The sequence below is a fragment of the Halichondria panicea genome, chromosome 6 (genome assembly GCF_963675165.1).
Source record: "Halichondria panicea chromosome 6, odHalPani1.1, whole genome shotgun sequence".
Classification (NCBI taxonomy): Eukaryota; Metazoa; Porifera; class Demospongiae; order Suberitida; family Halichondriidae; genus Halichondria; species Halichondria panicea.
The window spans coordinates 4,916,518-4,942,390 of NC_087382.1; the positions used below are offsets into that span (position 1 = coordinate 4,916,518).

Genomic DNA, 25,873 nt, shown 5'->3' on the forward strand with positions numbered 1-25,873 from the left:
AATGGAAATCGTCTCCTCTAGATCTATTGCAAAAACTGTAATATAAACCATCTTTGTAGTCTGTGTGTATTCCCACACGTAACTCTTGATTGATCATTGTCTGGTGAATGCCACACCCCCTGACTGTGTTGAACTAATGATTGCAAGCTTGTATGTATGTAATTCCGAGAATTTTTATCTCGCATTCTAATTTATTAGCAAGAGACTAGCCAGCCAAGAGTCGTTGTGTATCTGCACTGTACGTATTCCCAGCTAATGCTTCCATGAGCTGTGGCTGGGTTTCCTATAAGCTTTCCTACTAGTATACTTATGATCAGTGATGTAACTCAATAATGACATGCAATTTAATGTTTTCTGTTGACGTACGTGCATCAATTATGAGCTGCTGCATAAGCTAGATTCTAGTGGAATGATTTTGTCCAGCCCCTAAAGAGAGGGCCACTTTGATCCATGGGTCGTTTGATTATTGTACCAGTCGGTGCCAATCTATCAAAATAGTCATAATTATTATATTACATGTATAGTTGTGATCACCGCATTTCCTGCAGTTCAATTAATATATCCCATGTCCTTGTTGTACTGGTAACTAAACTACCTTCCTCCGCTTAAAGTGATCATGTTGTCATCTCTGTAACTCCCCCCCCTCAAAATAGTAACTATGGTGACTACATGTATATAGTCAGTGAAGGAGTTGATCATTCAATTATCTTACTCTGACACTAATTGCATGCAATGGGGAGGGAGTTCACGCTCGTGTACACTATGAATTGATCGTGTGTGAATACTTAATGAGGTGTGCGTAATAAGTGTAAGATCTTTGAAGGTGGATATACCCATTCATATTTGCTCCATCGAATGTGGCAGTTATGTATGCATGAGTGCCCCCGCGTCAGGCAGATGTCTAGCAGTCTAAATAGATGCCCAAGGGCTAACCACTATTATAGACAGAGTTGCCCCAGGGAGGAGTAGGCAGCTGACTATATATAGTGCTCAGTGTTGGATATTAATTTTGTCGGCGAATGTCTGCTTCCTCAGTTTCTGAGGCATGTACACAGAGCCCAAAGAGAGGTGGTTTTGTGTGGCCTCAGTTTACCCAGTTAGCATGTATTGACTATTAATAACACGTAGCACTGCATTCATTCTGTTCATTACTTAATATTGGCCACTGACAATGTTATGGGCATGAAGATAAACACACATTAGGGTGGGTTGCCTAGTAACAATGTACGTACCAATTTGGGATGGATAAGATCATACTACCTAGTATGCTTCCCTATTTAATATGAGCTGGACCTGCTGGCCTCCTCCTACTATATGTAGCTACCGGCTCAATTAGAGCCTGCCCTATCCAATTGCAAATATCAGCTGCACCTACATGCTAAATAATCCTCTTACTGCTGGTGCTTGAGAAAGTTTGTTTACACCCACTCGTTAGCTCTTAGCCAGTACATACTCCCTCCCACACACTTTGTTGTCAAAGCACACATGCACACAGTCATGCATATGTAACCACCTACCAAAAGCTGTGCCCACAAGAACACACACACACACACACACACGCACGCAAGAATGCACACACACCACACACACCACACACACACGCACTCACACCACACACACACACGCACACACACGCACGCACACCACACACACACACGCACGCACACGCACGCACACGCACGCACACACACACACACACACACACACACACACAGATGCCATTGTCAACAAGAAATGGATGATTGACGAAGTCATTGGATTGGTGCGATCGAAACTTGCAATTCTGACAGGTCAGTGCAATGAAAATACCACTAGTACATGAATTCAATTTAGAACGATATTCAATCCTCTTTGAAATTTTTGTGATATGACCTTTCATCTAGATGGATTAAAGTTGAACTAGAAATTCCACAAAATCAATGTTTGATTTGCTTGTCACTTGATATCACTTGATCTAGACTACAATAGCTCATATAAGGTGATGGTTTTTGGTAAACAGTCGTTGAAATCGACCCCTGCATACCATTACAAGCTGTGTGCCAGCACATAGCAGTGTGAATGAGAGGGTAATTGGTGGTACAATAGTGGTACACGTATGTATGCTCTGTATTCAAATACCAGATGATTATAATCAATGTGTCAATGTCTCAAGTATTAAAATATCTGCTGATTTGGCTTATAATTCGCAAAGGTTTTTCACTCGCAAAATATTGTAGTAGGTATAATAATGCAAGTGAGACTATCATTTACCTGTGGTCATTGTGATATGTGCATGATACATGTTTGTTAGCTTTTTGTTGATGGCTTGTAAGCATAGTTCAGCATTGAAGTGTATCTTACATACATGCATATGTATACGTGTATGTGTGTGTATTTCGTTGTTACTTGATCCCTTCGCATATTTTAGCTTATCAGTTTGTGGGGGAGATACATGTATAACTTAATAATTATGTGTGACATTTTGTCGCATATATTCATGTTACAGTACATGATACTTCATTTCTTGGTTAGTATTTGCTGTATTAAAGAGGGGGCCTATTACACAAACACGTAGATTTAATGGAGTGTGTGTGTCCTAATTTGGATATTGAAGTCGTCAAATTCATTGTAATAATGTTTGTCTCCTATAATACGTACCTACAGGTGGACGTGACAAAAGGGGAGCCCCCGTAATTACGATAACCTGTAACGAGCACTCTGATGTGAGACCCATCAATGTCGGCAAGCTACTCTCCTACCTCAGCAAAGCAGTCGAGTGAGTGGGTGGGTGGGTGGATGGATGAGGTCTCAGAGATACGTAGCCTTAGGGCAGTACTCAATTATACTATAAAGTGCCGAGAAGGGGGAGGAGCATAATTATATAATTATATTCTCTTGATTGTGCGTTTTTGAATATACAATTACGATACAGTGAACAAGTTGTGTAAGCGGGATTCATAATAAAATAACAATTTTCAATTTTCAATTTTGATCAAACTGTTTTCAATCCGTAAACAAGCAACTCGTACCGTGCAGTTAAGCGTCATGTAAAAGTGATTATAACTTGTGATTATAACTCACATGCTTAGATACTCTCTCCCTCTTTCCCTCCCTCCAGCGAGCCTCTCCAAGGAAAGGGCTTCACTATGGTACTGGACATGCAGAAATCTTCATGGGCCGTCACCAAGAATTTGCTCAAGTCTCTACAGCTGACTTTTGTGGAGCACATTCATCACGTATTTATCGTCAAGCCCAAGGCTTTCTGGCAGAAGAGGAAAGTTGGTGTCAGTCTCTCCATGCAAAAGGCCAGATATAACTTCCCGGTAAGTGAGTGGGAATCACATGATACTAGCCTAAGGGATAATTAAGTTATACCGCTAATGAAAACTGGCCCTATACATGCATGCATGTCATTGTGGACATTTTTGGGACAAGGAAAGTTCATAGCTGCTTATTTGAAGTGTCCTAATTTCAGCGGCAAACAGTTCAGGATCTGTGTCTTGTGATTGTTGAGGTGGAGACTTAATTGAGTATATATGTGTCCTGGTTGCAAAGGGTGCTCCTACATATGTATATGTATAATCCTGGTAGTCCATTTTTAAGGATTCTTGAAGCGTATATGGCTCAATCTTACATGTACATGTACAATGTATGTATATTATTGTTGTTATTGGATACATGTACATGATTGTATGTATTAACATCCTGTTCACACCAGACGTACTAAGAGTCCCTTCCTTTCACCCACCCCACACCTCACATGTTCCACCCCTCACCACCCACCCCACACTCTTCACCACCCACACCTCACATGTTCCACCCCTGATCATCACCCACCCATACCTCACATCTTCCACCCCTCACCACCCACCCCCTCCACAGGTGGTGTTGCTGGACAATAGTAACGGGTTGCTCCAGTATCTGCCGGCCCCTCAGGTGCACAAGGAACTGGGCGGGTCACTAGTCTACAACCACGACGAATGGATAGATGCACAGAGGGTGAGCAACCTACTTATACGTTTTTGTTTCACTTTGATATTTTTACCTTTGCTCAAGGACGTGTTATCTACATGTACACGTAGCTTCCTCTACAGGCCTGTATCTTAATTGCATGCTGTACGTAGATTGCTCATTTTTGTATCTTAGAACACTGTTCCCTTTCTAGAGGTACCACGGCCCTGAATTAGGAAGAGTCTTAATTGTAATGAAGTGATAATTATAGTCACATACAATGTTAAGGTAAAGCTCTACCCCAATGTCATGTTGTGTGTCGACTAAAGAATTCAAACTTTTGTAGAGAACATAAAATTAAGCTATTCTTTTGTAAAATGGGAGAATGCGTGATGCTCACACTGATGTTGTGTTGTGCCTCTCTCAGTGTCTGGAGAAGCATCTGTTGGAACTGAAAGCTCGTCTCGAGGGTATAGAGTCACTGAGGGAGCAGTTGGAACGGAATGAGGACCCGGTGAATCTGAATGAGGCTCGTGATGCGGTACGGAGACACGTTGATGCTCGGTCCCTCCTGGACAAGGGAGGTCTGGACACAGCCTGTGAAGCCGCCATTCATGCGGTGTCTAAGTTGAAGGGATGCAGTCATCCGGACATCACTGGTAAGTATGCACTTTATGTGTGTGGGGATTTCCCTGTGTCCTAATTGAACTATCCATCCAGTGAGTGTAGTACGATCGTTTAGTAGGCTTAGCCCAGAGGAGAATCGTTATGGGTCAAAAGGTCTTAATCATAAACCTTTTAGTATCTCCAATTCACGTGGAGCTAGCTGAGTGGAAATCTTCCAGAAGCAGCTAAGACCTTTTGACTCTGACGATCCTCCTCTGGGCTTAGCCTACATTTAAATTCATGTTCTTCTTGTCACATACATTGTACACAAAGTAGCTAGCTTGTAATTGATACTAGAATTGTGTTCATTGAAGTAACTATGTCCGTTGCTACCCTTTGCTATTTCGACAATAGTAGCCTTTCAAAATGCTGCCAATTTTGCCATCTTGTAATTTAATTTTCCTAAAATGGTTAATTAAGAGTGCCTATAATTATAATGGTACATGTATATAAAGCTACATGTTATTTATGTACATGTACAGCTAGTACATACATGCTTTGTAATAACTTCATGCACATTCAAACAATTGTAATACTTTATTTTTGTCCATTTACAGATTTTTTTAACCGCATTGATGAGTTGTGCGGCACTCTCCAGTCTACACGAGGTCGACTACAGCAGACCTGGGACGAGAAGGGAGGGAAGCTGGATCAGGTAACCATGGACACACTCCCACACATATACATGTATGAGACTATAAGCATATTTACACAACTTAAGCTCAATAACAGTACATTTAATTTGTATTCCTTACAACTAATCCTTTCAAATTAAGATCAAAATCAGTTCATTTACAAAATGTGTGGTACCTGAATTGAAACATTTCCTATATCCTATAATTACTAGTACTTAAGTGCTATGTCAAAGATACTACTTTTAAACCACACCCCCTTATACAGGTGCTACAGTTGAGGATATTCGAGAGCGATTCCAGCCAATTGCGAGAGTGGGTGGAATACGAGGGCGGCTCCTTGTCGAAGAAGCACACCGACATTGGTGACTCCCATTCCAGTGCAGCTGCAGCCAAACAGAGCTTTGCAGACTTCAACTCTCGTGTCAAGGTATGTAGGTATCATCTGCATGGTCCTGTATATTATTGCGTGTAAAGTATCAGACTTTTGGACAGTCTGTTACTTTGCCCTTATGGAGGAGAGGGTGTCCTTTTGGTGAGTGGGTAAATGGTGCCATTAGGAGCGTCCCTTTAGTATAGAGAGATACGTACCATTGACAGTTGATTCCACGCCCATGACGGTAGCTTCCATTGTACTCAAAAGCCATGAGATCATGCATGTAACGTTGAAATAAGTGATTAAAGGTCTTAATCTTATCGTTAGTGTACTACAGTCATGTGCTATAGGTGCAAAACATGCTGGAAATTCTCATTGTAAATACTGATGTTCACATGTACTTAGCTACATTGCATCCTGGTAAATAACCTTAGTGTATCCTGTACTAGCAGCGATTGATGGCTACATTGACTGTGATATCACACTAATGTTGACATTCCAATCCCCACACATGGCAATCTCTGTAATTACCTTGCACCCGATATCATAAGGGAAGACTTACGTTCATGCATGACGCTCTAGCTTGCACTCTTAGTAACTATGCATGTGAGCTGATTGCACTCTCAACCTTACCCTCCCCCCCATCAGTGATAGGGGTGGAGGTAAGGTTGAGATAGCTCAGAGGAGGTCCGACATGCGTACACAAATCACAACAAGTTCAATGCATTGATTCATTGCGCATGTCGGACCTCCTCTGGAGCTAGCTAGCTAGCATTTCATTGGGTGGTTTCTTTCCTATATGCCAATTTTCACTGATAGACGGCAGTGATACTAATCAAGGCGTATACATATAGTTCTAGATAAGACTCGGAACATATTCATCGTAATTTAAGTACATGTACATGTACCAATTCAATAACATGCAATTTGACATTTTCTCCATACATGTACATGTACATGTACTATATATAGCACATGTACATATACGTACATACGTATAACAAGTATTATTCCAATAGGCTTACTATTTAAGTTCGAATACCTTCATAGCAATATGAAAATTGCAATAGTTTTGGGTAATGCTTTAGTGTTACCTCTCCTTCTCCTCATGCAGTTCAAGTCCCAGGAGCTCAAACGGGTGGTGGTGTTGGGGGAGAGGCTGGTGGCGGCCAATCACTACGCTGCCGAGGATATCAAGATTAAAAGTACAGAGGTCAAAGGTCAATGGGACCGCCTGTTGGTGCTGGTAGAGGATAGAGAGTCGTTGCTGACACTGTCAATGAGCTTCTTTGACAGACAGCAGACGGTGAGCTTCATTGTATACACAGTGTAGCACTATTATTGTACCGTGTACGTTTGCTCTGATGTATGCTAAATTGATATTTCTGTCAATTTCAATAATGCACAAGCAATTATCTCGCAAATCCTTAATCTAGTACAGTACATTGCACATGCATATACGCATGCTCTCTATATTTATTACAGCTCTGACCAAACACGTATTACAAATCTCTAAATAGCTGCATGTTACCACATTTAATTCACTATGCATAGATTATCCTCCACCCACTCTCATAGTTCTTTGACAATGTGGAGGAGTGGTCAGAGACTTGCGGTACAAAGGACATGCCTCCTGATATCCCGTCCCTGGAGGAGGCCATCGCCGCCCACAAAAAGCTCCAGGAAACATTTCAAACCTGCTACTCTCTTGTTCGAGAAGAGGGTCACAAGATCATCGAGAGACTACGGAAGCCAGTTGGAGATAGCTCACTCCCTCAGGCGTTTGTTGCACGCACTCGTGTCGTCAAGGAGATATTAGAGTCCATGTTTGACGAGGAAAACTGGTTGGACGAGCAGGTAGGAACTAAAAAAACTACATGTACATATAGTAAACTTTCGGTCCCCCATAAACTTTTTGGTTGAATTACTAACCCACATAAAAACATAAATTTAATTATTACACAGTGAACTTGTCTACATCCCTAGGCAGCTAGACTAACAGTGGCTGTAGTAAAGAGGTGGCCTGCTAACACAGATTGAATGCTATTGACGCCTATTTTAACCACGTTGCATTATAGAGGCCAGGTGACCAATAGACAGGTTTCACTATAAATGCGTACGCACAATAAAATGGAATGTCCATGCTTGTGTCTTACACCTACACATACTGTACTATGTGTGTGCTCACACGAACAGTGGAACACGAGAAATGTGACTCTGGAGCAAACACTTCATCTAAGGCAGTATCAGAAGGAAGCTAAGGAAGTGTACGAGTGGCTGGAGAACGTCGGGAGGCCATTCCTCACAGCTGCCAACAGCATAGGTGAGTGAGTGGGGGAGACGATGAACTCAGTAACTGTGTAACCGTGTTTTATTATTGATTCAAACACAATTTCTAATACATGTATACATAGTTGAGTCTTGTAATAATTTTCATGCAAATCGCAAGCTGTGTGTGCGCACAAGTACAGTATAGGAACTGTTTACGGGCTATTTTAGATAATCTCTTTCCCAATATTAATGGTGCATTGTATAGCAACAGCTGTGCATGGGCATTATTATATATAGATTTGTCTTTTCTCTTCTCTTGCATGTGTAACATTTGTCAATCAGATTTTTATAACTCCTTGTATGCTCTTGTGCAGGTGAGAATGAATCGGATACTATCCAGCTGCTCAAAAATCACGATGCCTTCGAGAAAACCACCAATCCAATCTATACTACTGCTAGCCAGCTGTTCACCAAGGCAACACACCTGGCCAAAAGCAGCCAATGCAAACCTGAACTTATCCAACGAGAGTCATCAGCTCTGGAGGGTGTGGTCAACTCGTTTGCCTTAGGGCTTGACACTCAAAGGGAGACTATTCTGCAGGCACAGGAGGTCTTCAAGAATATGGAGCAGGTACATACGTTACTTAGTTTTTGAACCTTGTTCAGTCACCCTGACAACAAAAGTGACACGTACATTCTGAATCAACACAATGTGCAAAAATAATACTATATTATAGTCTTTGATTTTCACATACTTTTTGCTGAAGGGTGTTTAACCGTCACAATACTAACCTCATTTTGTATTAATTGGTAGCATGGTATTTGACACACAGTACGTGCAACAAGCTTTAGTTTTTGATACTCCATCAGACGTTAATTCCCACACACCCACACCCCCACACACTCACCCATACACTCACCCACACACACACACACACACACACACACACACACACACACACACACACAGGTCCTCTCTCAGTTTGATCAGCTGACGCTACCAATACCTCGCAGCCAATTCATCAGCTCCTCCACTAATGACCTCGAGCTCTCCCTCTCCAAATACTCTGACCAACACACTCTTGCTTCGTCCATCACCACGGAGACGTATACTCATGTGGACTCGCTATTAAACCTGTTGAAGACGGGTTCAAAGGTCAAGGAGGATAAAGAGCAGGGTGCAAAGGTTACGGATTATTCGGATGCTATTATGTATCTTGAGACAAGAGTGGAAGGTGTACGTTGTGATGTGGGTGTGGCCAATCAGGTGTGTGAGCGACGAGAGAGACTGTGGAACTTGTCCATCCAGTTCAACCAGTTGGGGCCTGACGTCGATGAGGTGAGTAGCGTTGACAATGACATGCATGTACAAAGAACGTTCTGATTAACTGCCACAACATATACAGTGGCAGCTTATTATCAATTATCAATAGCTTGTGTGCTCTTGTTTCTATTGGCCTGCTTTATTTTAGCTAATGTAATTAAGATTACAGTAAATCGTTTGCTCATTAATTATTCATGAGCAAACGGTGTACCGTAACTTAAGCCACAGCACTCTTGTAAGAGTTTGGAGCGAGCTTTTGTAAAGGAAAAGTCTAGAGAGAAGTTTTGCAAGCGTCACTTTCCACAGATTTCTGGTTAAAATGCCTACATTGTACATGCCATGTTCTTTTGTTTTTTGCAGCATATCATGTCACTCGGGTCCTGGACTCAGGAACAGGAGAATTGGGAATGGGAACCGGCCTCAAACCTCATAGATGCTCAACTACAACTGGACGCATTCCAACGTCAGTACAATCAATTCGTCTCGTCACACGACGAACTCGTAACTAGGGGGCAAAGTGTTGCCAAGGAGCTGGCGGAACTGGATATGTTGCTGTTTGGAGAGACGGGTGACCACTTTGCTGTGAAAGGTGTAGAGGTGTGGGTGGGACAATTGGAGGGGGCGTGTCAGCGGATGAGGGGCGTGGCTGGGAAGAAGATGGAAAAACTGAAGAGTTGTCTTCAGTTTCACCTTCTTCAAGAAAGAGCCACACAGGTGGGTGATTCTTCTTAGCACAGCGGAGCTTGCAACGTACATTCATTACAGTAGTGCTACAACACATGACATCATTGAATCAGTGTGCTGGTGGTTTTGTTAACTCATACTGAAAACTGAAATGGGCCTGTTCCAATTGGTAACTTTGCGTGCCCATACATAGTTTGAATTGTTCAATGTAATAATTATAGTACTATAGCCCTTTGAAACACGTACCTACATGTACATGTTCCAAGGTATACAAGAGTGCTCTCTGTAGAGGCCATTAATTATGATACAACTTAAAATACCCCTGTCCTCAGTTGACCTCTGAACTAACAACTCTCTCGTCATCCCTCGCTCTTGTTTCTGGTGTCGGAGAAACCTTAGAAAAAGCCGAGCAACTCAAGCAGCAAGCCATCGAGCTCAGTCACAAGTCAGAGACAGTCGCCTCTGAGCTAGAGCAATACCAGGCCGAAGTGGAGGAGTGTGTCAAGGCTAAACATTACCAGGCCACTAGTTTGAAACTGTTAGCTAAGTCACTACACGAGAAGAGAGGAAGTGTTTCGAGCAGCGTTGAAGATAAACTGACGTTAGTGACGGCTGCGGTTGAGTTCCATCTGGACGTCAAGAATGTGAGAATACATTTTATTGCATTTATTAGCTCTAGATCTGCTTTTGGGAACACATTTACAACAACTTGTTCGTTAAGTTGCATGATAAGTTATTTCTACATAATTATGTGAAAGCTTTAGTCTCGGGCAATATAGCAGATACTGTTATTATTATTAGTGTAGATGCCAAGAGTGTACGTAAATCAAAATTTTTTCCTGAATTTTTTCCTCAAAATTTCGTTAGTGTGTGTGTGTGTATGTTCTTCAGTAATTCGCTCTCCTTATCAGGCAAAATACACTAAGAAATTGATGTTTACATCGGGCTAGTACATGTATACATGTTCATTCATTGTGTGTGTCTCCCTTTAGCTGTCGTATGGTCGTTTGTTGATCCTTACCTAATATGTATTGTAAATCTTAATCATCTATTGTAGGAACGCGATACCATATACATGTATAACCACACCCATTGACCTCCCCTCCCTCCCATGCAGCTGTTCTCCTCCGTGGATCAGTACGAGCTGCAAGTACATTCAGAGGACACGATTACCTCACTGGAAGATGTTGATGGCCTCGTTAGATCGTCCAATGAACTGCACACGTCTATCCAAGAATTGGCCAGTGTGGTCAAATCTTCCGGCATAAAGTTGGGGGAGTTGGTGATGGAACATTCCACAAAACATCCCTCTCAAAAAACGTTTAGTTTGGACTTTGTAGCATCTCCGATTCTCTCAAAACGAACTCGTACCCACAACGCTTCGACCAATGATATTAAAGCCGAGCCAAGCAGGAAAGGCAACGGTTTACTCGATGAGATTGATGGGCATATACAAAACGAGAACAAACGAAAAAGTTGGGACGTTCTCGACTCTAAACATGCTGAGACAATAATCGAAGAAGAACAAACATTAAAAACAACAACAGACTCGCCGAAATTACTGGTAGCCCCACGCAGAGCTAGGGCAGCTGGTATAAAGGCAGCAAGGAGCATGCCGGCTCTCGGACCCTCGTCTAGGGACCATGATGTCATTGATAATCTTCTCGAGGATGTATCAAAGAGAGCGAGTGTGGTGGAGGGATTGTGGAGTGGGCAGATTAAAGAGTTGGAACAGTTGAAGGAGGTGGTTGGTTACCGTGAAGATGTTCTGAGAGTGTTGGAGTGGGTGGAGAGTGTGGGAGACAAGTTTCTGGAGAGGAAGAACGATCTAGGACGATCGATTGAAGAGGTGAGTAATCTATTGCATGTACAATGTCATGCATGTACGTACCTGTTCTTGATGTCACCTGTTCTTAAATGGACTTGCACATTTTCTCTTCAGTGTCATTAGTGCATCATGCATACGCGTATACATGTACAATCGTACATTCCCATTGTACTACATGTAGTTGCATACATGTATATCCATGTTAATGCTTGCTTGTAATAATTATGTTTATGTTAATTATACTCAGCGTTTTTGATTTTGAAACGATTTGTCCTGTTTATACTGACTGTCGTTTTATGTGTAATTAAATGCAGGTGAAATCTCTGATTGCTGAGTGTAAATCCTTTGCCGATAAAGATGTCACCCCTTTTTCTAATCTCGTCAGTAAGCTGGATTCTGTCTACCAGGCCCTAGCCGGAGGTCGAAGGTCACCGAAGGGTAGTATCGCTGATAAAAGATCTGTTAGCATGGACCCTGAAGCTGCCAAAAGAGATTATACCAAACCAATCAGCAGAGCATTCAGCATTGATGTCGGAGGTCAAAGGTCGTTCAGTGACGGTACTGAAGATCCAAAGGTACTTCAGGAAGTGTGTACTCTGCATTCTACGCTGGAGAGCAAGTGGGGAGCATTTGAGAAAGACTTCAAGAGATACTCGACAAAGATGGATCTGTCACTCAAGTTTAATGAGGTTATCTTCGAGGTGAGTGTATGTGTATGTGTGTGTGTGTGTATGTGTGTGCAAAGGAGGTCCGACATATGCGTGCACGAATCACTACAAGTTCAGTGCATTGATGTTATTGCAGTTACGTGATAACGTCCAGGCCAAATACAAGTAGTAATTCATACACGCATGTTGGACCTCCTCTCAGCGTCACTGGTGTGTGTGTGTGTGTGGTTTTCTGACCTATCACTGCATGTGTGCTCATGTCATGTATATAATATGGTGTTTGTAAGATCAACTTATTATAACATGTACGGTTAAAGTTGAGTTGTTTATTTTTCAAGTGTTGTATTTGTTTCTTCATGACTACAATGTGTGCTCACTTTGGTATAAAAAGGTGTTTGTAAGACTGATAACGTATAGACTACATTTATAACGTGAGGTGCTCATTTTTTATAAGCATCTTTAATTAATTTCAAGTCGATCTGTAGGAATCTTTTTAGCCCGGCCCTTAATTAATACATTTCTTATGTGGTACGTTCCGTACCGTATTACTTTTTGCTGGTGAAAAACCTTTGCGAATGAGCCAAATCAGCAGAAATTTTGACCTTTGCTATCTAACTATTGCGTTATGGCAATTAAGGACCGTGTGTATTTACTATTAGGTTTTGTGATTTTATTGTTGCAAATTGATCAACCCTCGCAAAGTTCACAAATGTTTGATGCTCGCAAAACATTCTAATGTAAGGAATTGCTTGTTTCTACTAGCTAACATTAATGGTTGTTTAAATACATACAGTAGACTAACTAAAACTAAACTCAGTTTTTATGCACTATCTATAGTGTTAATGCAGTGTCTTTCACTTCTTCTGAGGCTTCACATTTCATTTTTTCGATCGTTTTTTCACCAGTACAACTATTAGTATGGTTGCTGCTGCAATTGCAAGAAGGACAATGACAACTGAACCGACCGCTATTCCAGCAATGTCACCAGCTTCCAGACCTTTTTGTGTGTCTGTGTGCATGTGTGTGAATAAGAATCTTAAAAATATATTTTTGTGAATTATCCTTAATCTTGTATAATGTCAGTTACATACATTGCCGATCTTATTGGTTATTCTAGCATTACCTTATAGTATACACACCTGTAGTGACAATTTTTATTGTGAGCAATCCACTAGAAATTTTCACATTGCTGGCAGATGATGTTAGGTTAAGTGTCTCTAAGATTGTCTCTCCTATTGAGACAATCTCTAGAATAGTGACATTTACTGTTAGTAGGTTTTTTCCACTCAGAAGCTCAATTTCTCTGTTAGCAACTGTGTTTAAGATTTATAACAAACACTTTTATTATTAACATAATAGGTACATACTTGATGCTGTATTTGAAGATTCCAGTTGAATTGTTGTGGTATCGCCTTCAGCAATATTCCCTGTGACACTTACTTCAACCTCAAATGTAGAATTAGAAGGGCCAGGACTTATTTCTATCTCATCCTTAGTGAAACCTACTGATACTGCATGTATGATTGTACATTTGGAAAGTCAGCTTGCATTATTATATCAATGCATATGCAAGTATGATTTATTGAGTAGCGAATGATTTCATAATCATTACAGTAAACCCACCTGCAATAGTTATCGTAACTTTTGGTGAGAAGAGTGCCAGAGTGTTATTATCAATTTTACTGAGCATAAGTGAAAACGTGTTTCCTTTAGTAGCATTTGTGAGTATTTCAACACTGACAGATTGTGACAGATCTCCGCCTGGACTGAATGTGATAGGTTCATTTACCCTCTTATAGTCTTCACCCTCTATTGAGAATTAAGAAATATACTGAATGCATGTACTGAATCCAGATATTGTGGTATACCTGTTGCCGTTTCATCTGTAGAGGTACACTGAACAGATTTGGTCATGTTGAGCGCTCCATTTGTCACATCAAGTATTACAAAAACTGTCACCGTAGAATTAGCGCTTGCTAGTATCGCTGTCTTGTTAAACCCTATGGAAACTACACAGTGCAGATATAATTATATATATGGTTTGTGTGAATCATACCAATTGAAGTCATAATTATATATATCTTACCTTCAGCATTAGTGTGTTGTATGGAAAGTAAAGCTATAATAGCTGCAACGACAATGATAGACTTCATGTTTCTTCAGCTTTTCTTCAGTAATGCGATGAATGAGTTGGTTGCAATGCCTAGCAGACACTTGCTTTATATAAGAGGCTTTCGTTTGCTATTTGTTATCGTTCAATTTCCGTCTCTAATTTAGTACCTGTTGTATTTAATAGCTCACCGATAAATTAAACTGAGAAACATGAATAGTCTGAAACTGAAAATATAACACCTTAAACTGAAAGAGGATGTGTAACTGTTTGATAGTAGATTACATCGATCTGAAATTAGTTTTAATTCTCATTTATTACCCTAAGCGCGTTAGCGGCCAGGGGTATAGTAGTACGTTGGTTTGTTTGTTTGTAATATGCCAGTATACTCACCTGGATGCCACAGCACTGCGTTTACAGCATGGTTAGCCTTCACACAACAAGTTATTAGTTTTAAAAGTGGCAGATTTCAATATTAAATCTTAATTCATTGTCGTTTAAAAGCGAGCAAAAGCTAAGGCGCTAAGAAACTTTGCACTAAGAAGCTTTGCACGTTGCCTAGCTCTACACGCGACCTTCATTCGAGGTAGATGTATATAATTATTTGCAGCTGAAGTGATCCTTTACCGATCTCTATTAAAAATAGAATTGTAGGTTGTTGCTTCTTTACTCCTCTGAAAAATCTATTTATTCCTGTCAACAGCCGATGGTTAGCACTTCAGTGCTCTAGTTATAAAGTTAATGCCACTAAAAAGTTTCACTCTGCATCATAGGGAGTGGGCTCATGTATGGCAACAATTAATCGCGAGGTCCTGTAATTATAGTGCTTGTACATGTATATATATGTAAGATCGTCTTTTGTGTTCGCCATCTATACATAATTTTATGTATGCAGGCAGGCTCCCCCTCTATATATAGTACAGCCATGCATGCAGGTTATACAATGTACAATCATGCGTGTGTTTCATTGGACTAATTTGCCAGTATAGATAATAATTATTATGCTTGTAATCGTGCACTAGTCTGCATGGGTACACTTAACGGTCATCCCATTATACAAGTCAAAAGTTATGTACATGCAACTGTTCATATGCAATACACAAAAAAAAGAATATTTACTGTAGCATGTATACTATGTGCATGCAAGCGGCTATATAGCACAACTATATACACATGCATCCAGTCACACTATTCATACACAGTCTTCAATGTCTACAACAATGTCATTAGTCTATTTATGGCCTCGTAAAGCTTCTTTTGAGCAAAGGGTGACGATTATGGCTATACCCAACAGGACGAGGAAGATTCCAGCAACTATAGCTACAGCACAGCTGATGATTGCAATTTTCTCAGCAGGGGATAGGTCTGTGTGTGTGTGGTGTGTATGTGGTGTGGGTGTAGTTTTAGTATCACAAATGCTGAATTTATTGTTCATTAAGTGATGGTTCTACAATAACAGGTCCACTAAATTAACTTAGCTATGTACTTTCAATTCGACGGCTTACCAATGTAAACTCTGTATCTCGGTCAATAAGAGCCATTCGTGAGTCATGTGTTAATAGAGTGAGCTCAAATGTTTGTCCTGCTCTTGCATGTGATGGGATTTTAAAACTCACGTCAGCCGTTGTGTAATTTTGACTCAGTGTAATTGTTTGGAAAACCTGCATATGGGTATTGCAATAACAGCCATTCGTGAATAGAATGAGCTCAAACGTTTGTTCTGCTCTTGCGGGATTTCAAAACTCACGTTGTAGTAATAGTCCGTTGTGTAGTAGTTCGTTGGGTAGTTTTCTTCATATATACCATAGTCTGACGAATGTATACATGCAGTAAAGTTATCATCTTTATACACGTATATATAGTACCTGTTACGAGTTGCATAGATGTGCATGAAATTATAGCAAATAGTTCTAAATTTCTATTTAGCACTTTCACTGTAGCAGTCACAGTAGATCCTGCGTACCCTCTTATTTCAGATCCAGTGAAGCCGACATTCACTGCAGTTGATGCATGTGGAAAGTGTCAGGTTCTATTGCATGTGTTATCTAGCTTACCAATTATGCTAACACGAATAGTCCGTGCATTAGGGTCAATACGAGCCGAATATGTTGATATGGAAGATAAATGAAGGTAAAATGTTTGTCCTGCTGTGGCATTTGAATTGATCCATACTGAGACGTTGCTCGAAGTTTCACGTGGTGCCAGCGAAATACATCCATTGATACGTTTGTAGTCAAAGTTATCTGTACATAATTATGTTATATGGTTCATGAGAGATTGGCATTCGCATGCACAGATTGCATAAAGTGTTACCTTGAGCCGTTCCGTCTTGTGAATAGTAATACATAGATGTATAATTCTGCAATGTCCCACTTATCACTGCCACTATAGCAGTTACAGTAGATCCTGGGTACCCTCTTATCTCAAATCCAGTGAAGCCGACATTCACTGCAGTTGATGCATGTGGAAAATGTCAGGTTCTAATGCATGTGTTATCTAGCTTACCAATTATGGTAATACGAATAGTCTGTGCATTAGGGTCAATACGAGCCCAATAATTATGTTGATGAGGAAGATAAACGAAGGTAAAATGTTTGTCCCTCTGTGGCATTTGAAGTGATCCATACTGAAATGTTTCTCAAGTTTCATGTGGTGCCAGTGAAATATATCCATTGAAACGGTTGCAGTCAAAGTTCTCTGTACATATATTGTGGTTCATGAGATTGGCATTCGCATGCACAGATTGCATAAAGTGTTACCTTGAGCTGTTCCGTCTTGTGAATAGTATCTTATATATGGATAATTCTGCAATGTCCCACTTATCACTGCCACTGTAGCAGTCACAGTAGATCCTGCGTATACCCTCTTATATCATATTCAGTAAAGCCGACAGTGACTGCATGCAGACATACAGAGAATTGCTCATTCAATAGTTGCTATAACTTTCATGCGTAACACACAAACCTTGAGCGGTTGCTTGCTTGAAAGCTAACAATATTAGAACTGTTAACAGGATCATCTTTCTCAAATTTTAAATTGTAGCTGAAAATTGCTGGACCAACTATTATACGTACCAAATGTTTATTTATGCATGTACATGCATGTACGTCATGCATGCTTACTGATTAGTATACTCATCAAATACATTGTGAGAGAGTAAATTGTAAAGTGATTTCCAAAAACATTTGAATTTCCGTGTACAAATACTAACTGTGCAGCTTACAAGAATAATCATATCTCTTGTATTTATTACCAAGTCACCCCAAAGGTAGCGTTACAGCTTTCATAATCAACTTAGCTTGTGCATGGCTTGTGTATATGCAGTGGTCATACATGCAGTATTAATGCATGCATACTACTACTGAAAGAGGTATATGAGTTTTAGCTACTAAATAAATGCGTTACCCTACTATAATGAATTTTGCCAGCTCCCACTGTGCTAATACCCCTTGGCATGTTTTACTTTGCTTAGGGTGTATAGAAAAGGACATTAGTTTGCTTTAATGTGTATATTACACTGCATGCATATGCAATAATTTTTGAACAAATTCCAAACAATTCAGAGGTGTAATGCAGTATTGTAGAGGAGCTTAATGAAACAAAATAATGTCTAATGGCTAGAGATGATCTTTAATCTTCAAAGCGTAGGTGTTGTTGCATTTCCTGTCAATGAATAATTAGAAACAGGTGGATCTGCAAAGAGGTCAAGAGTTCACAATGGTTTGCTTCTGCTTCTGGCATACAGCTTTGCAGCTAGCTCTTTTCCAAGTCTTGTAGCTAACAAAACGCTAGGCGCTTTAGTGCGAGGCTACTCATAAGTTGAGTAGAAAGCTTGTATTAACAGATGTTGCTGACAAAAGATTCTGAAGAGACTGTAATAGCCTTCACTGTAGCCATAACTCGAGACAGTTTGCAAATCCACGAGTCAAAGTATATAGAAGCTGTTAGCATTGCAACCGTTGAGCAGTTATATACAGCTAGAACAAATACCGCATACACAGTCAGCTTTACCGTATATCTCGTACGGCTACACTTCAAGGTATAATTAGTTCATTGCCCCCAGGCCAGAAATTGCATAGAGTTACAAAAAAACACCTGAGCAGTAAAAAAAGAATAGTAATTTAGTTCACTATAAATTATATAAGCCAGTAAAAGAAATTATCAAGTCCACACATTTTTTTAATTAACCTCAGGGGAACTCTGTTCTATTGTGGGCAGTATCACAAATGACTATACCTTTGAAGTGTTCAGAGGATGCTCCATTGTTAGCTCAATCGAGCGATGAAGAGGCATTAAATCTTTGTAGCTGTATAGTTACGTTGTGCATCAATCTCCAATCTGTGCATGCATTTACAATGTACCGTATTTACTTGATTAAACGCCCTCCTTGAATAAACGCCCATCTCGTTTAAACGCCCAGGGTAAAAGCTGTCTTTGCCAATAAACGCCCATCTTAAATAATCGCCATGTATGGGGCGTGGCACTGTGGGTGGAGTTGAGATAGCACATGGAACCCAGTTGCAAGCATTGCAGCATAGAATAATAATACTTTTTATGATGCATCGATGGCAGAGAGAGAGATACCGACACAGAGGACACTCCTATGACTTAAATTTAAGCAGCTGAGACAGCAGCCCAAGAAGAACACAATAACTGCTACTGTGCAAGAGTTTTGGAGTAGACATAACAATAAATGCCCTCCTGGATTAAACGCCCTCCTCGTTTAAACGCCCCCTCTAAAGACTTCGATCTGAAATGAACGCCCGGACGTTTAATCAAGTAAATACGGTATATACATGGTAGATAATTATGCACTTTGAAGTGTTAAACTATAGTCTTGTAAAATAGTCCCCAAGTTTCGTAAAATTTGGGGATAAGCACCCTTATTTGTGTTTATTTGGCAGTGGTATGTATTTGGGTTACCTATATAGCAGATTCATTTTCAGATGTAAGCAAGAGTTTCACTGTATCATTTGGGCCTAAAGTTCCTTCTATCACTCCCACCGTGATATCTATTGTTGAGCCTGGGATTACTGATACCTCCCCAAACATGTAAATGAATCCAATAATCACTCCTATTTATAAACATATATACGACTGACTTAAGTGCTATACAGTACTGTTACTGTGTTATATACCATTGACATGCTAGTACTGTCACTATATTATAGGAAGATTGTAACATGACGTATGTATGTATAATTATGAATGAAGTACATGTAGTAACCGTATAGTATAAATTAAAGGTACATTTTAACCTTGAGAAGTAGTAGGTTCTATGACACACAGGCAACTATGTGAGTTGTCTTCGTAGTTTGCTTCTGACTTGCGAAACAGTAACAGTGTCTTTTGAGGCGTATGCAACTGGTCCACAGTAAACCTTTCCTTATTTGTTGTGTAGGTACTCTTCACAATACGTATTAGTCATGTCTAATACACTATAATTTAATGTGTTGTGTAACACTGTACTTTTAATTATATGCTTGCTGAACTGCTGATAACTATATCCAATTTGTATAGGAAGCAAGTCACTTCCTATAGTGTGCAGATAATTACCGTATAGCGCGAAATTTTCGAGGGGCTTAATTTTCCTGGATTTCGTGGGTTAGCAATCCTACACAAAAATTAAGTCCACGAAAATTTTTCTTTAATTAGAATTATCTGCTATAACGTGCAAATATTTAAAGTCCTTTAACAGTCATTCCGCGAACATTGTGTAGCAAAATGCTTTTAGAGGCCAATCCACAAAATATAAGTACCTCGAAAATTTTCACGCTATACGGTATGTTCCCATATTGCACGCCCATATATTATTGCTTGCACTCTGAACATTTTATGTAAAAGTATACTAACAAAATCGTGCCATCCCAATACACATATATACATACTGACAGGCAATAATTATTGCAACTCTCTAGGTATAGGTGTAGGTGTTCGCCTCATGCTAGTCCATGAATATTTACTTAAATAGGTGCCAGTTCCATCAGTGTTCTTCTTTTTTTCATTTTGTAGATAATGGGCGCTATTCCTCCTACTGCTGCTATTAATGCAGCAAATCCTACGAGATAGGCAATGTAGGTACACGCATCATCAGGCACACCTGCATATGTTGGTAAACACACTGTATTCAATATTATTGTTGAAAGAGTTAACTTTCTGACTTACCGGTTATTTTGATACTAAAAAAACCAGCAAACGTTACCACAACATCACCAGTTGAGTCAGTTTCTGGTGTCGTCAACCTCACGGGAAACTCTGTTCCCTCGTGGGCAGATTCACGGATGACTACCTTTGAAGTGTTCCGAGGGTGTACCATTGTTAGCTCAATCGGGCGATGAAGAGGCATCAAATCCTCATTTACTGCATTAAATATATAATGAAGGGGGGGTAATTTCAGTAATGTATATATAGTACGTATAATATTATGCCGCCAGATTTGTTTGATGCTAAGCTTTTCCACACTGTAATTCACACGTACGTGCATGATTTTAGGCAACGACATCTATACGTAGCATTGGATGGTCAGAGTGAATTGTAGTACAAGTAAGCATTTTTAACCCAGGCGTGTGGGCGGCCACGGATTATAGTGGTCGGCTGGTCTGTCTGACTGCCTCTTTGTTTGTTTGTCTGTGTGTTCTGCCTGTGGAGGCTATCCATGCGTAAACGCAGTACTATGGCCATCCTCTTACACAATACTAATAGTGACTTTTCAGTTGACAACACTCTGAGTGATTACTACCTTGATACGTACGTATCTAGAAGGTGGTCCAAGGTTCATTATAGCCACACCCACTTTAAACGCTGTCCAATTCGTTAATCACTGTAAGAATTGTTACTTACCGTATTACTAGCGTGCATCAAACATTTGTGAACTTTGCGATGGTTGATTAATTCTAAAATCCGCATTATTACTAGTAAATACACACGATCCTTGCCAGAACGCAATAGTTAGATTGCAAAGGGTCACATTTTCTGCTGATTTGGCTTATTTGCAAATGTTTTTCACCAGCAAAACATTAATTGTTACTGAGAATCACTGTGTTAATGAGTGTTGCAAGCGTGCGCTTGCTAATGCCTCTCGCCATGTTTTTGCTTTCGCTCAAAAGTATTAGAAGAGATAAATAATTTGCAATGTGCTTTGATTGTTTCACAAGAAAGGGGGGTCCACAGTTAATAGTGTATACTGATCGTCTTAAATGGCCTGTAGCCAAACAGTGGGAGTAAACCTTTGTCAAAGTCATAATCAGTAGTCTGTGAGATAAGTATTAAAGACAGAATTCAATCACAGAAAGTATTATCTACATGTATAACAAGCAGTCTAAAAAGAGTTATCAGAAAAGGTTGGTTTGTGGCTTACCAGGACCTTGCAAAGAATAAAATTGCAGGATCTGGGGTTCAAAATGGTTTCTCTTACACTCGTGGTATGTAGCGCGCATGCGCATTACATCCAGGAATAAGGGGTGTGTCTGCAAGTTCACTAATGGCTACTAAAATAGCTAGCTTCTTTAGCAGCTCTTTCTGACTCTCGTAGCTAACAAAATGCTAGCGCTTTAGTGCAAGGTTAACTCATAAGTGGAATAGAAAGTTTGTGCGAACACATGATGCTATGAAAGATTTTGAAGAGACTGCAACAGCCTTCAATGTGAGTCAAACTAGCCTTAACTCGAGAAAGAAGCTTTAGTTTGCTAATCCATGAATCAAAATCCAAGAGAACGTGGCTAGAAGCCTATAGAAGCTGTTAGTTTTCGTCGCATTGCAACCGTTGAGCAGTTACAGCTGGAACAGACACACAGACACACACACACACACACACACAGTCAGCTTTACCGTATCCCTCGTGCGGCTACGCCTCGAGGCATAATCATGCTATGCGTTATTGCTCTGTTAGTTATACGGTATAATTACAATTTCGTGAACACGAAGTGGGATGGTCAGAATGCCTGCGTATAAAATTATTCTACCCATGTATATAAATCTAATTTCAAAAGGGATATAATCCTAATTTTTGAAGCACTTCTATTTCGTGGAATGGCCTCTAAAAGCATTTCGTTGCACAATGTTCGCGGAATGACTGCTTACCGGAAGCCACGCTTTTAAATCTTTGCACGTTATAGCAGATAATTCTAATTAAAGAACAATTTTCATGTAGGATTGCTAACCCACGAAATCCGCGAAAATTAAGCCCCTCGAAATTTCGCGCTATATGGTACATTAAAACCAGCACTCTTCATTGTGATAATATATTTTTACCAATAGCTGAGCCTGGTCCAGATGTCAATAACAGTTTTACGGTCTCATTGGGATGTAATCGTCCCTCTAACACTCCCACTGTGATTTCTACTGTAGACCCGGGGGTTGCTGTTGTCACACCAGACAAGTCAGTGAATCCCACCACCACTTCGTGCCCTGTGACATGACATTCACTGAAGTGCTTTACTTATGTAGATCTAGCTATTACCAAGTTTCAGACTCTTACCTGCTTGAGTTCTTTCAGCCATGCTAAAAACAAGTAAACTTGCAAGAAGAATGAAAGCAGTCATATTTAGTGTCTTGAGTTAGTCAGTATAATTATAGCAGCTGTATTAACCTCAGCTGTCATTTATACTCATCAACCTCATCAACCTCAAAAACCTCAGAGTGTTATCTAAAGCAGATTCATAGCCATCAAATTGTCGTAGTAAACAAACAATTTACACTTGTAACCACTGTGCAGAGACACGCATACGACACAGCTGCAGGATGTCACTACGTGTGTTGTATACTGGGTCACGTGAACGTTTCCAACCCCTTTCTCTATTTATGCCTCGGTCCGCATGTGCAAGCGAGGTATACAGTAGTGTGTTTGTGTGTGTGTGTGTGTAGACTGCTACAGCTGCTCAAGGATCAATGAAGTGTAAGTAAGAGTTTCTATAGGCTTCTAGTCATGTTTTCTTGGTGGATTTGCAAAATAATGCTTCGTTCTCGAGTTATGCTTACTTGGAATGCCATTGCAGCCTTTTCAGAAGAGCACGTAGCCAAACTTGTTTACCAAGTGTTGCTATACTCTACTTAGTAGTTAGCTCTGCACTAGAACGCTAGCTATTGGTAGCTGCAAGAGTGAGAAGAGAGCTGCAAGGCTCTGCTGCATGATGGCAGCCATTAATTTTAGACTTCGGCATCGATCCTTTTTAACAACAATCATGGTTGATCATTACCCACTCTTTGAGTTTGCATGCAGCAAATTAAGAATGTTTATTATGTGTATAAAATTTAGTAGCTTTATGTTATGTAGCTTTGGCACATCTCCACCGAGGCACCATCACCTACGGTGCTTTCACTTTTATAGTTTTACAGTACATTTTATGAGCCAATTAAGTTTGCAAACAGTCAGTAGCAGGCCTCCTATTTTTCCCTCGAAGCGAGGAAGAACTCTTCCTTTCTGATCATGTGTTGTGTAACACTGTACCTGCTGATAATACTAAAGCACTGAAGTGCTATATAACCCTCAGTTGTTGACAAGAATAAATAGATCTATAAAAACCAGAGGAGTAAAGAAGCAACAACCTACTTTTAATAGAGACCGGTTAAAGGCAGCAGCAAATAATTATGTAAATCTACCTCAAATAAAGGTCCCGTGTAGAGCTAGTCAACGTGCAAATTCAAGCTTCTTAGCTTTTTCTTGCTTTTATACGACAAAAAAGCTTTAACATTGAAATCTGCCATTAAAAACGAATAACGTTGTGTGGAGGCTATGCTGTAAATGCAGTGCTGTGGCATCCAGGTGAGTAGACTCACATGTCACACACAAACAAACAAACTAACCAACGGATTGCTATACCCGTGGCCGCCCATGCGTGCCTCGGGTAATTATATCAGGAGTTTATAATCACTTTGTTAAGAAGCGAGTCACTTTCTAAGTGTGCAGATAATTGCACGCTCGGAAGTATTAATGCTTGCACTCTAGAGAAGTGCTCAATGAAAAATTTATGAAAGTACTATAAGAAGACACATGCCTAAAATAATGAGTTTCCGTCCCCTCAGGCAAGCAACTGGTGTCAGATGACTCAGCAATTTCTCGATAAAATGGAGGACAAGGTTGACCTTTGCACTTCGGCCCCCAAGGCTAAAGATCTCATTGATGAGCTCGATGTGTACATGTCAGCCACCAATGACCAGCAGAGTGCCCGGTTGGAGCAGGTGAGGAGTATGAGTGTCACTAATGAGTATAATTGTGTGTTTACTATATTACGTATAATAGCCCATTAGCATATACCGGCATTAATTTTGGTGATTTTTCTGAAATGGGCCGCCTGTTTTAATAGTTAACATTGTGAGCGGTGCTCGATGAAGTCTTTTATAATGTATGGCTTCTTGTCACATCAATTCTTCAGCTCAAGCACACCAGTGAATTCCTTCGTAACAACACCTTCAAAGATCTGACCAATCAGGTTGCTCGTAGCACCAGTCGTATGCTAGTGGAGGTGGAGACGTGTGAGAGAAATCTCAAGAAAATGGCTGCCCGGTTCACCCAGATTGAGAACGACAGAGATAGAGAGAGAAGACTCACTAACAAGAGAGAGTAAGTCAATGTGTTATACTGTACCCCCAGGCCTTTAGATATGAGTCATTCGATTCTCACATTCTTTATATATAGCTTCGTCCCAATATTTATATCAGTTATTTTCCATTCTTTGAAGCAAATCCCAAATATAATTGTTGCTTTTGCTACATGTACGTACATCTTGTATGTATGACTGTATAGTTTGGGAATTTGAAAATGAAGTTAATGGTGTTGTTTGGATCCTTACCACTACAATGCATGGTTTGTATGTAACGCGTAGTGGCTATGAGGTTTGCAGAGTGTGTATTAATTGACATGGAAACTTGTGTATCCTATACTGAGAAAAGTCCAGTTAAATTAACAGTCTTTACCGTATTCCATTCCACTACATTTGATGCAAATTACTTAAACGATCTTTACCTATTCCACCCCATGCACTGTGCTCCTGTGCGCTTAATGCATCGAAGCATGTTTAGAGTTAGAGTGCTTGGTGCAAACCTACATTAGCTACCACAATGTATTGTATAGGAATTCTGTCTACTATAGTATCTGTACTGTGTAGACTGCCTGACTGGCTGGACCTTTTTTCTTGCATGACCCTGCTTAGAAATTGCATCTTAACTGTTTTCGTAGCTCTATTTTGATTGATACAATTCCTGCCTTAACAACCTTTTGTAGGGAGGAAACTCTAACGGAGATCGATCTGCTTGTAGTTACACAACCTCTTTGTTGTTTTCATGCAAGTTTTTTCGGCAGCCTGATTACATGAGCCCCATCATAGTGACAATTAACCTCAGTACATGTATAATTGTAATCCTTGTGCTCAATTATTATATGTATATCT

The 25,873-nt window shown here is 40.2% G+C and overlaps 4 protein-coding genes across 5 annotated transcripts in view; 1 reads left to right on the forward strand and 3 right to left on the reverse strand.

Moving 5' to 3' along the window:
- The window catches only part of LOC135336899 (kalirin-like), a 53,557-nt gene that overhangs the window by 1,335 nt on the left and 26,349 nt on the right, over window positions 1–25,873 (forward strand). Inside the window, exons 2-19 of the mRNA XM_064532770.1 lie at window positions 1,716–1,790; window positions 2,644–2,755; window positions 3,098–3,302; window positions 3,862–3,978; window positions 4,358–4,589; window positions 5,154–5,251; window positions 5,497–5,658; window positions 6,719–6,910; window positions 7,183–7,461; window positions 7,801–7,927; window positions 8,250–8,506; window positions 8,846–9,214; window positions 9,560–9,913; window positions 10,216–10,527; window positions 11,001–11,732; window positions 12,026–12,412; window positions 24,510–24,665; window positions 24,860–25,047. Coding sequence (XP_064388840.1) covers window positions 1,716–1,790; window positions 2,644–2,755; window positions 3,098–3,302; window positions 3,862–3,978; window positions 4,358–4,589; window positions 5,154–5,251; window positions 5,497–5,658; window positions 6,719–6,910; window positions 7,183–7,461; window positions 7,801–7,927; window positions 8,250–8,506; window positions 8,846–9,214; window positions 9,560–9,913; window positions 10,216–10,527; window positions 11,001–11,732; window positions 12,026–12,412; window positions 24,510–24,665; window positions 24,860–25,047 — 4,354 coding nt within the window. The remainder of the gene's footprint in view (window positions 1–1,715; window positions 1,791–2,643; window positions 2,756–3,097; window positions 3,303–3,861; window positions 3,979–4,357; window positions 4,590–5,153; window positions 5,252–5,496; window positions 5,659–6,718; window positions 6,911–7,182; window positions 7,462–7,800; window positions 7,928–8,249; window positions 8,507–8,845; window positions 9,215–9,559; window positions 9,914–10,215; window positions 10,528–11,000; window positions 11,733–12,025; window positions 12,413–24,509; window positions 24,666–24,859; window positions 25,048–25,873) is intronic.
- LOC135336905 (uncharacterized) lies at window positions 13,118–14,625 on the reverse strand. Its single transcript, XM_064532778.1, has 6 exons — window positions 14,466–14,625; window positions 14,248–14,388; window positions 14,003–14,188; window positions 13,747–13,890; window positions 13,519–13,692; window positions 13,118–13,388 (listed from the first exon to the last, which is right to left on the reverse strand). The coding sequence occupies exons 1-6, from the start codon at window positions 14,530–14,532 to the stop codon at window positions 13,258–13,260; spliced, it is 843 nt and encodes a 280-aa protein (XP_064388848.1). The 5' UTR covers window positions 14,533–14,625; the 3' UTR covers window positions 13,118–13,257.
- LOC135336906 (uncharacterized) lies at window positions 15,512–18,849 on the reverse strand. 2 transcript variants are annotated; one of them, XM_064532779.1, is made up of 9 exons: window positions 17,454–18,849; window positions 17,249–17,385; window positions 16,995–17,186; window positions 16,803–16,937; window positions 16,544–16,732; window positions 16,355–16,486; window positions 16,237–16,298; window positions 15,995–16,150; window positions 15,513–15,854 (listed from the first exon to the last, which is right to left on the reverse strand). In XM_064532779.1, exons 3-9 carry the CDS (start codon window positions 17,098–17,100, stop codon window positions 15,810–15,812), a joined length of 825 nt encoding a protein of 274 aa, XP_064388849.1. In that variant the 5' UTR covers window positions 17,101–17,186; window positions 17,249–17,385; window positions 17,454–18,849; the 3' UTR covers window positions 15,513–15,809. The 2 variants fall into 2 exon arrangements, with proteins under 2 accessions (XP_064388850.1, XP_064388849.1); XM_064532780.1 differs by lacking the exons at window positions 17,249–17,385; window positions 17,454–18,849 and having other exon boundaries at window positions 15,512–15,854; window positions 16,995–17,219.
- LOC135336915 (uncharacterized) lies at window positions 20,285–23,127 on the reverse strand. Its single transcript, XM_064532793.1, has 4 exons — window positions 22,966–23,127; window positions 22,740–22,895; window positions 20,655–20,849; window positions 20,285–20,589 (listed from the first exon to the last, which is right to left on the reverse strand). The coding sequence occupies exons 1-4, from the start codon at window positions 23,027–23,029 to the stop codon at window positions 20,453–20,455; spliced, it is 552 nt and encodes a 183-aa protein (XP_064388863.1). The 5' UTR covers window positions 23,030–23,127; the 3' UTR covers window positions 20,285–20,452.

What these genes read in the sequence shown, in the direction of transcription:
- LOC135336905 (XM_064532778.1), bottom strand. Translation starts at nt 14,532, where the DNA reads ATGAAGTCTATCATTGTCGTTGCAGCTATTATAGCTTTACTTTCCATA. An exon ending in ACAACACACTAATGCTGAAG is followed by an intron (nt 14,389 to 14,465) that starts GTAAGATATATA and finishes TGCACTGTGTAG; the next exon opens with TTTCCATAGGGTTTAACAAG. An exon ending in AGTTACGATAACTATTGCAG is followed by an intron (nt 13,891 to 14,002) that starts GTGGGTTTACTG and finishes TCATACATGCAG; the next exon opens with TATCAGTAGGTTTCACTAAG.
- LOC135336906 (XM_064532780.1), bottom strand. Translation starts at nt 17,100, where the DNA reads ATGCCACAGAGGGACAAACATTTTACCTTCGTTTATCTTCCTCATCAA. An exon ending in ATCTATGCAACTCGTAACAG is followed by an intron (nt 16,299 to 16,354) that starts GTACTATATATA and finishes TACATTCGTCAG; the next exon opens with ACTATGGTATATATGAAGAA. An exon ending in GAGATACAGAGTTTACATTG is followed by an intron (nt 15,855 to 15,994) that starts GTAAGCCGTCGA and finishes ACACACACACAG; the next exon opens with ACCTATCCCCTGCTGAGAAA.
- LOC135336915 (XM_064532793.1), bottom strand. Translation starts at nt 23,029, where the DNA reads ATGACTGCTTTCATTCTTCTTGCAAGTTTACTTGTTTTTAGCATGGCT. An exon ending in GGCTGAAAGAACTCAAGCAG is followed by an intron (nt 22,896 to 22,965) that starts GTAAGAGTCTGA and finishes GTCATGTCACAG; the next exon opens with GGCACGAAGTGGTGGTGGGA. An exon ending in TGGACCAGGCTCAGCTATTG is followed by an intron (nt 20,850 to 22,739) that starts GTAAAAATATAT and finishes TATTTAATGCAG; the next exon opens with TAAATGAGGATTTGATGCCT.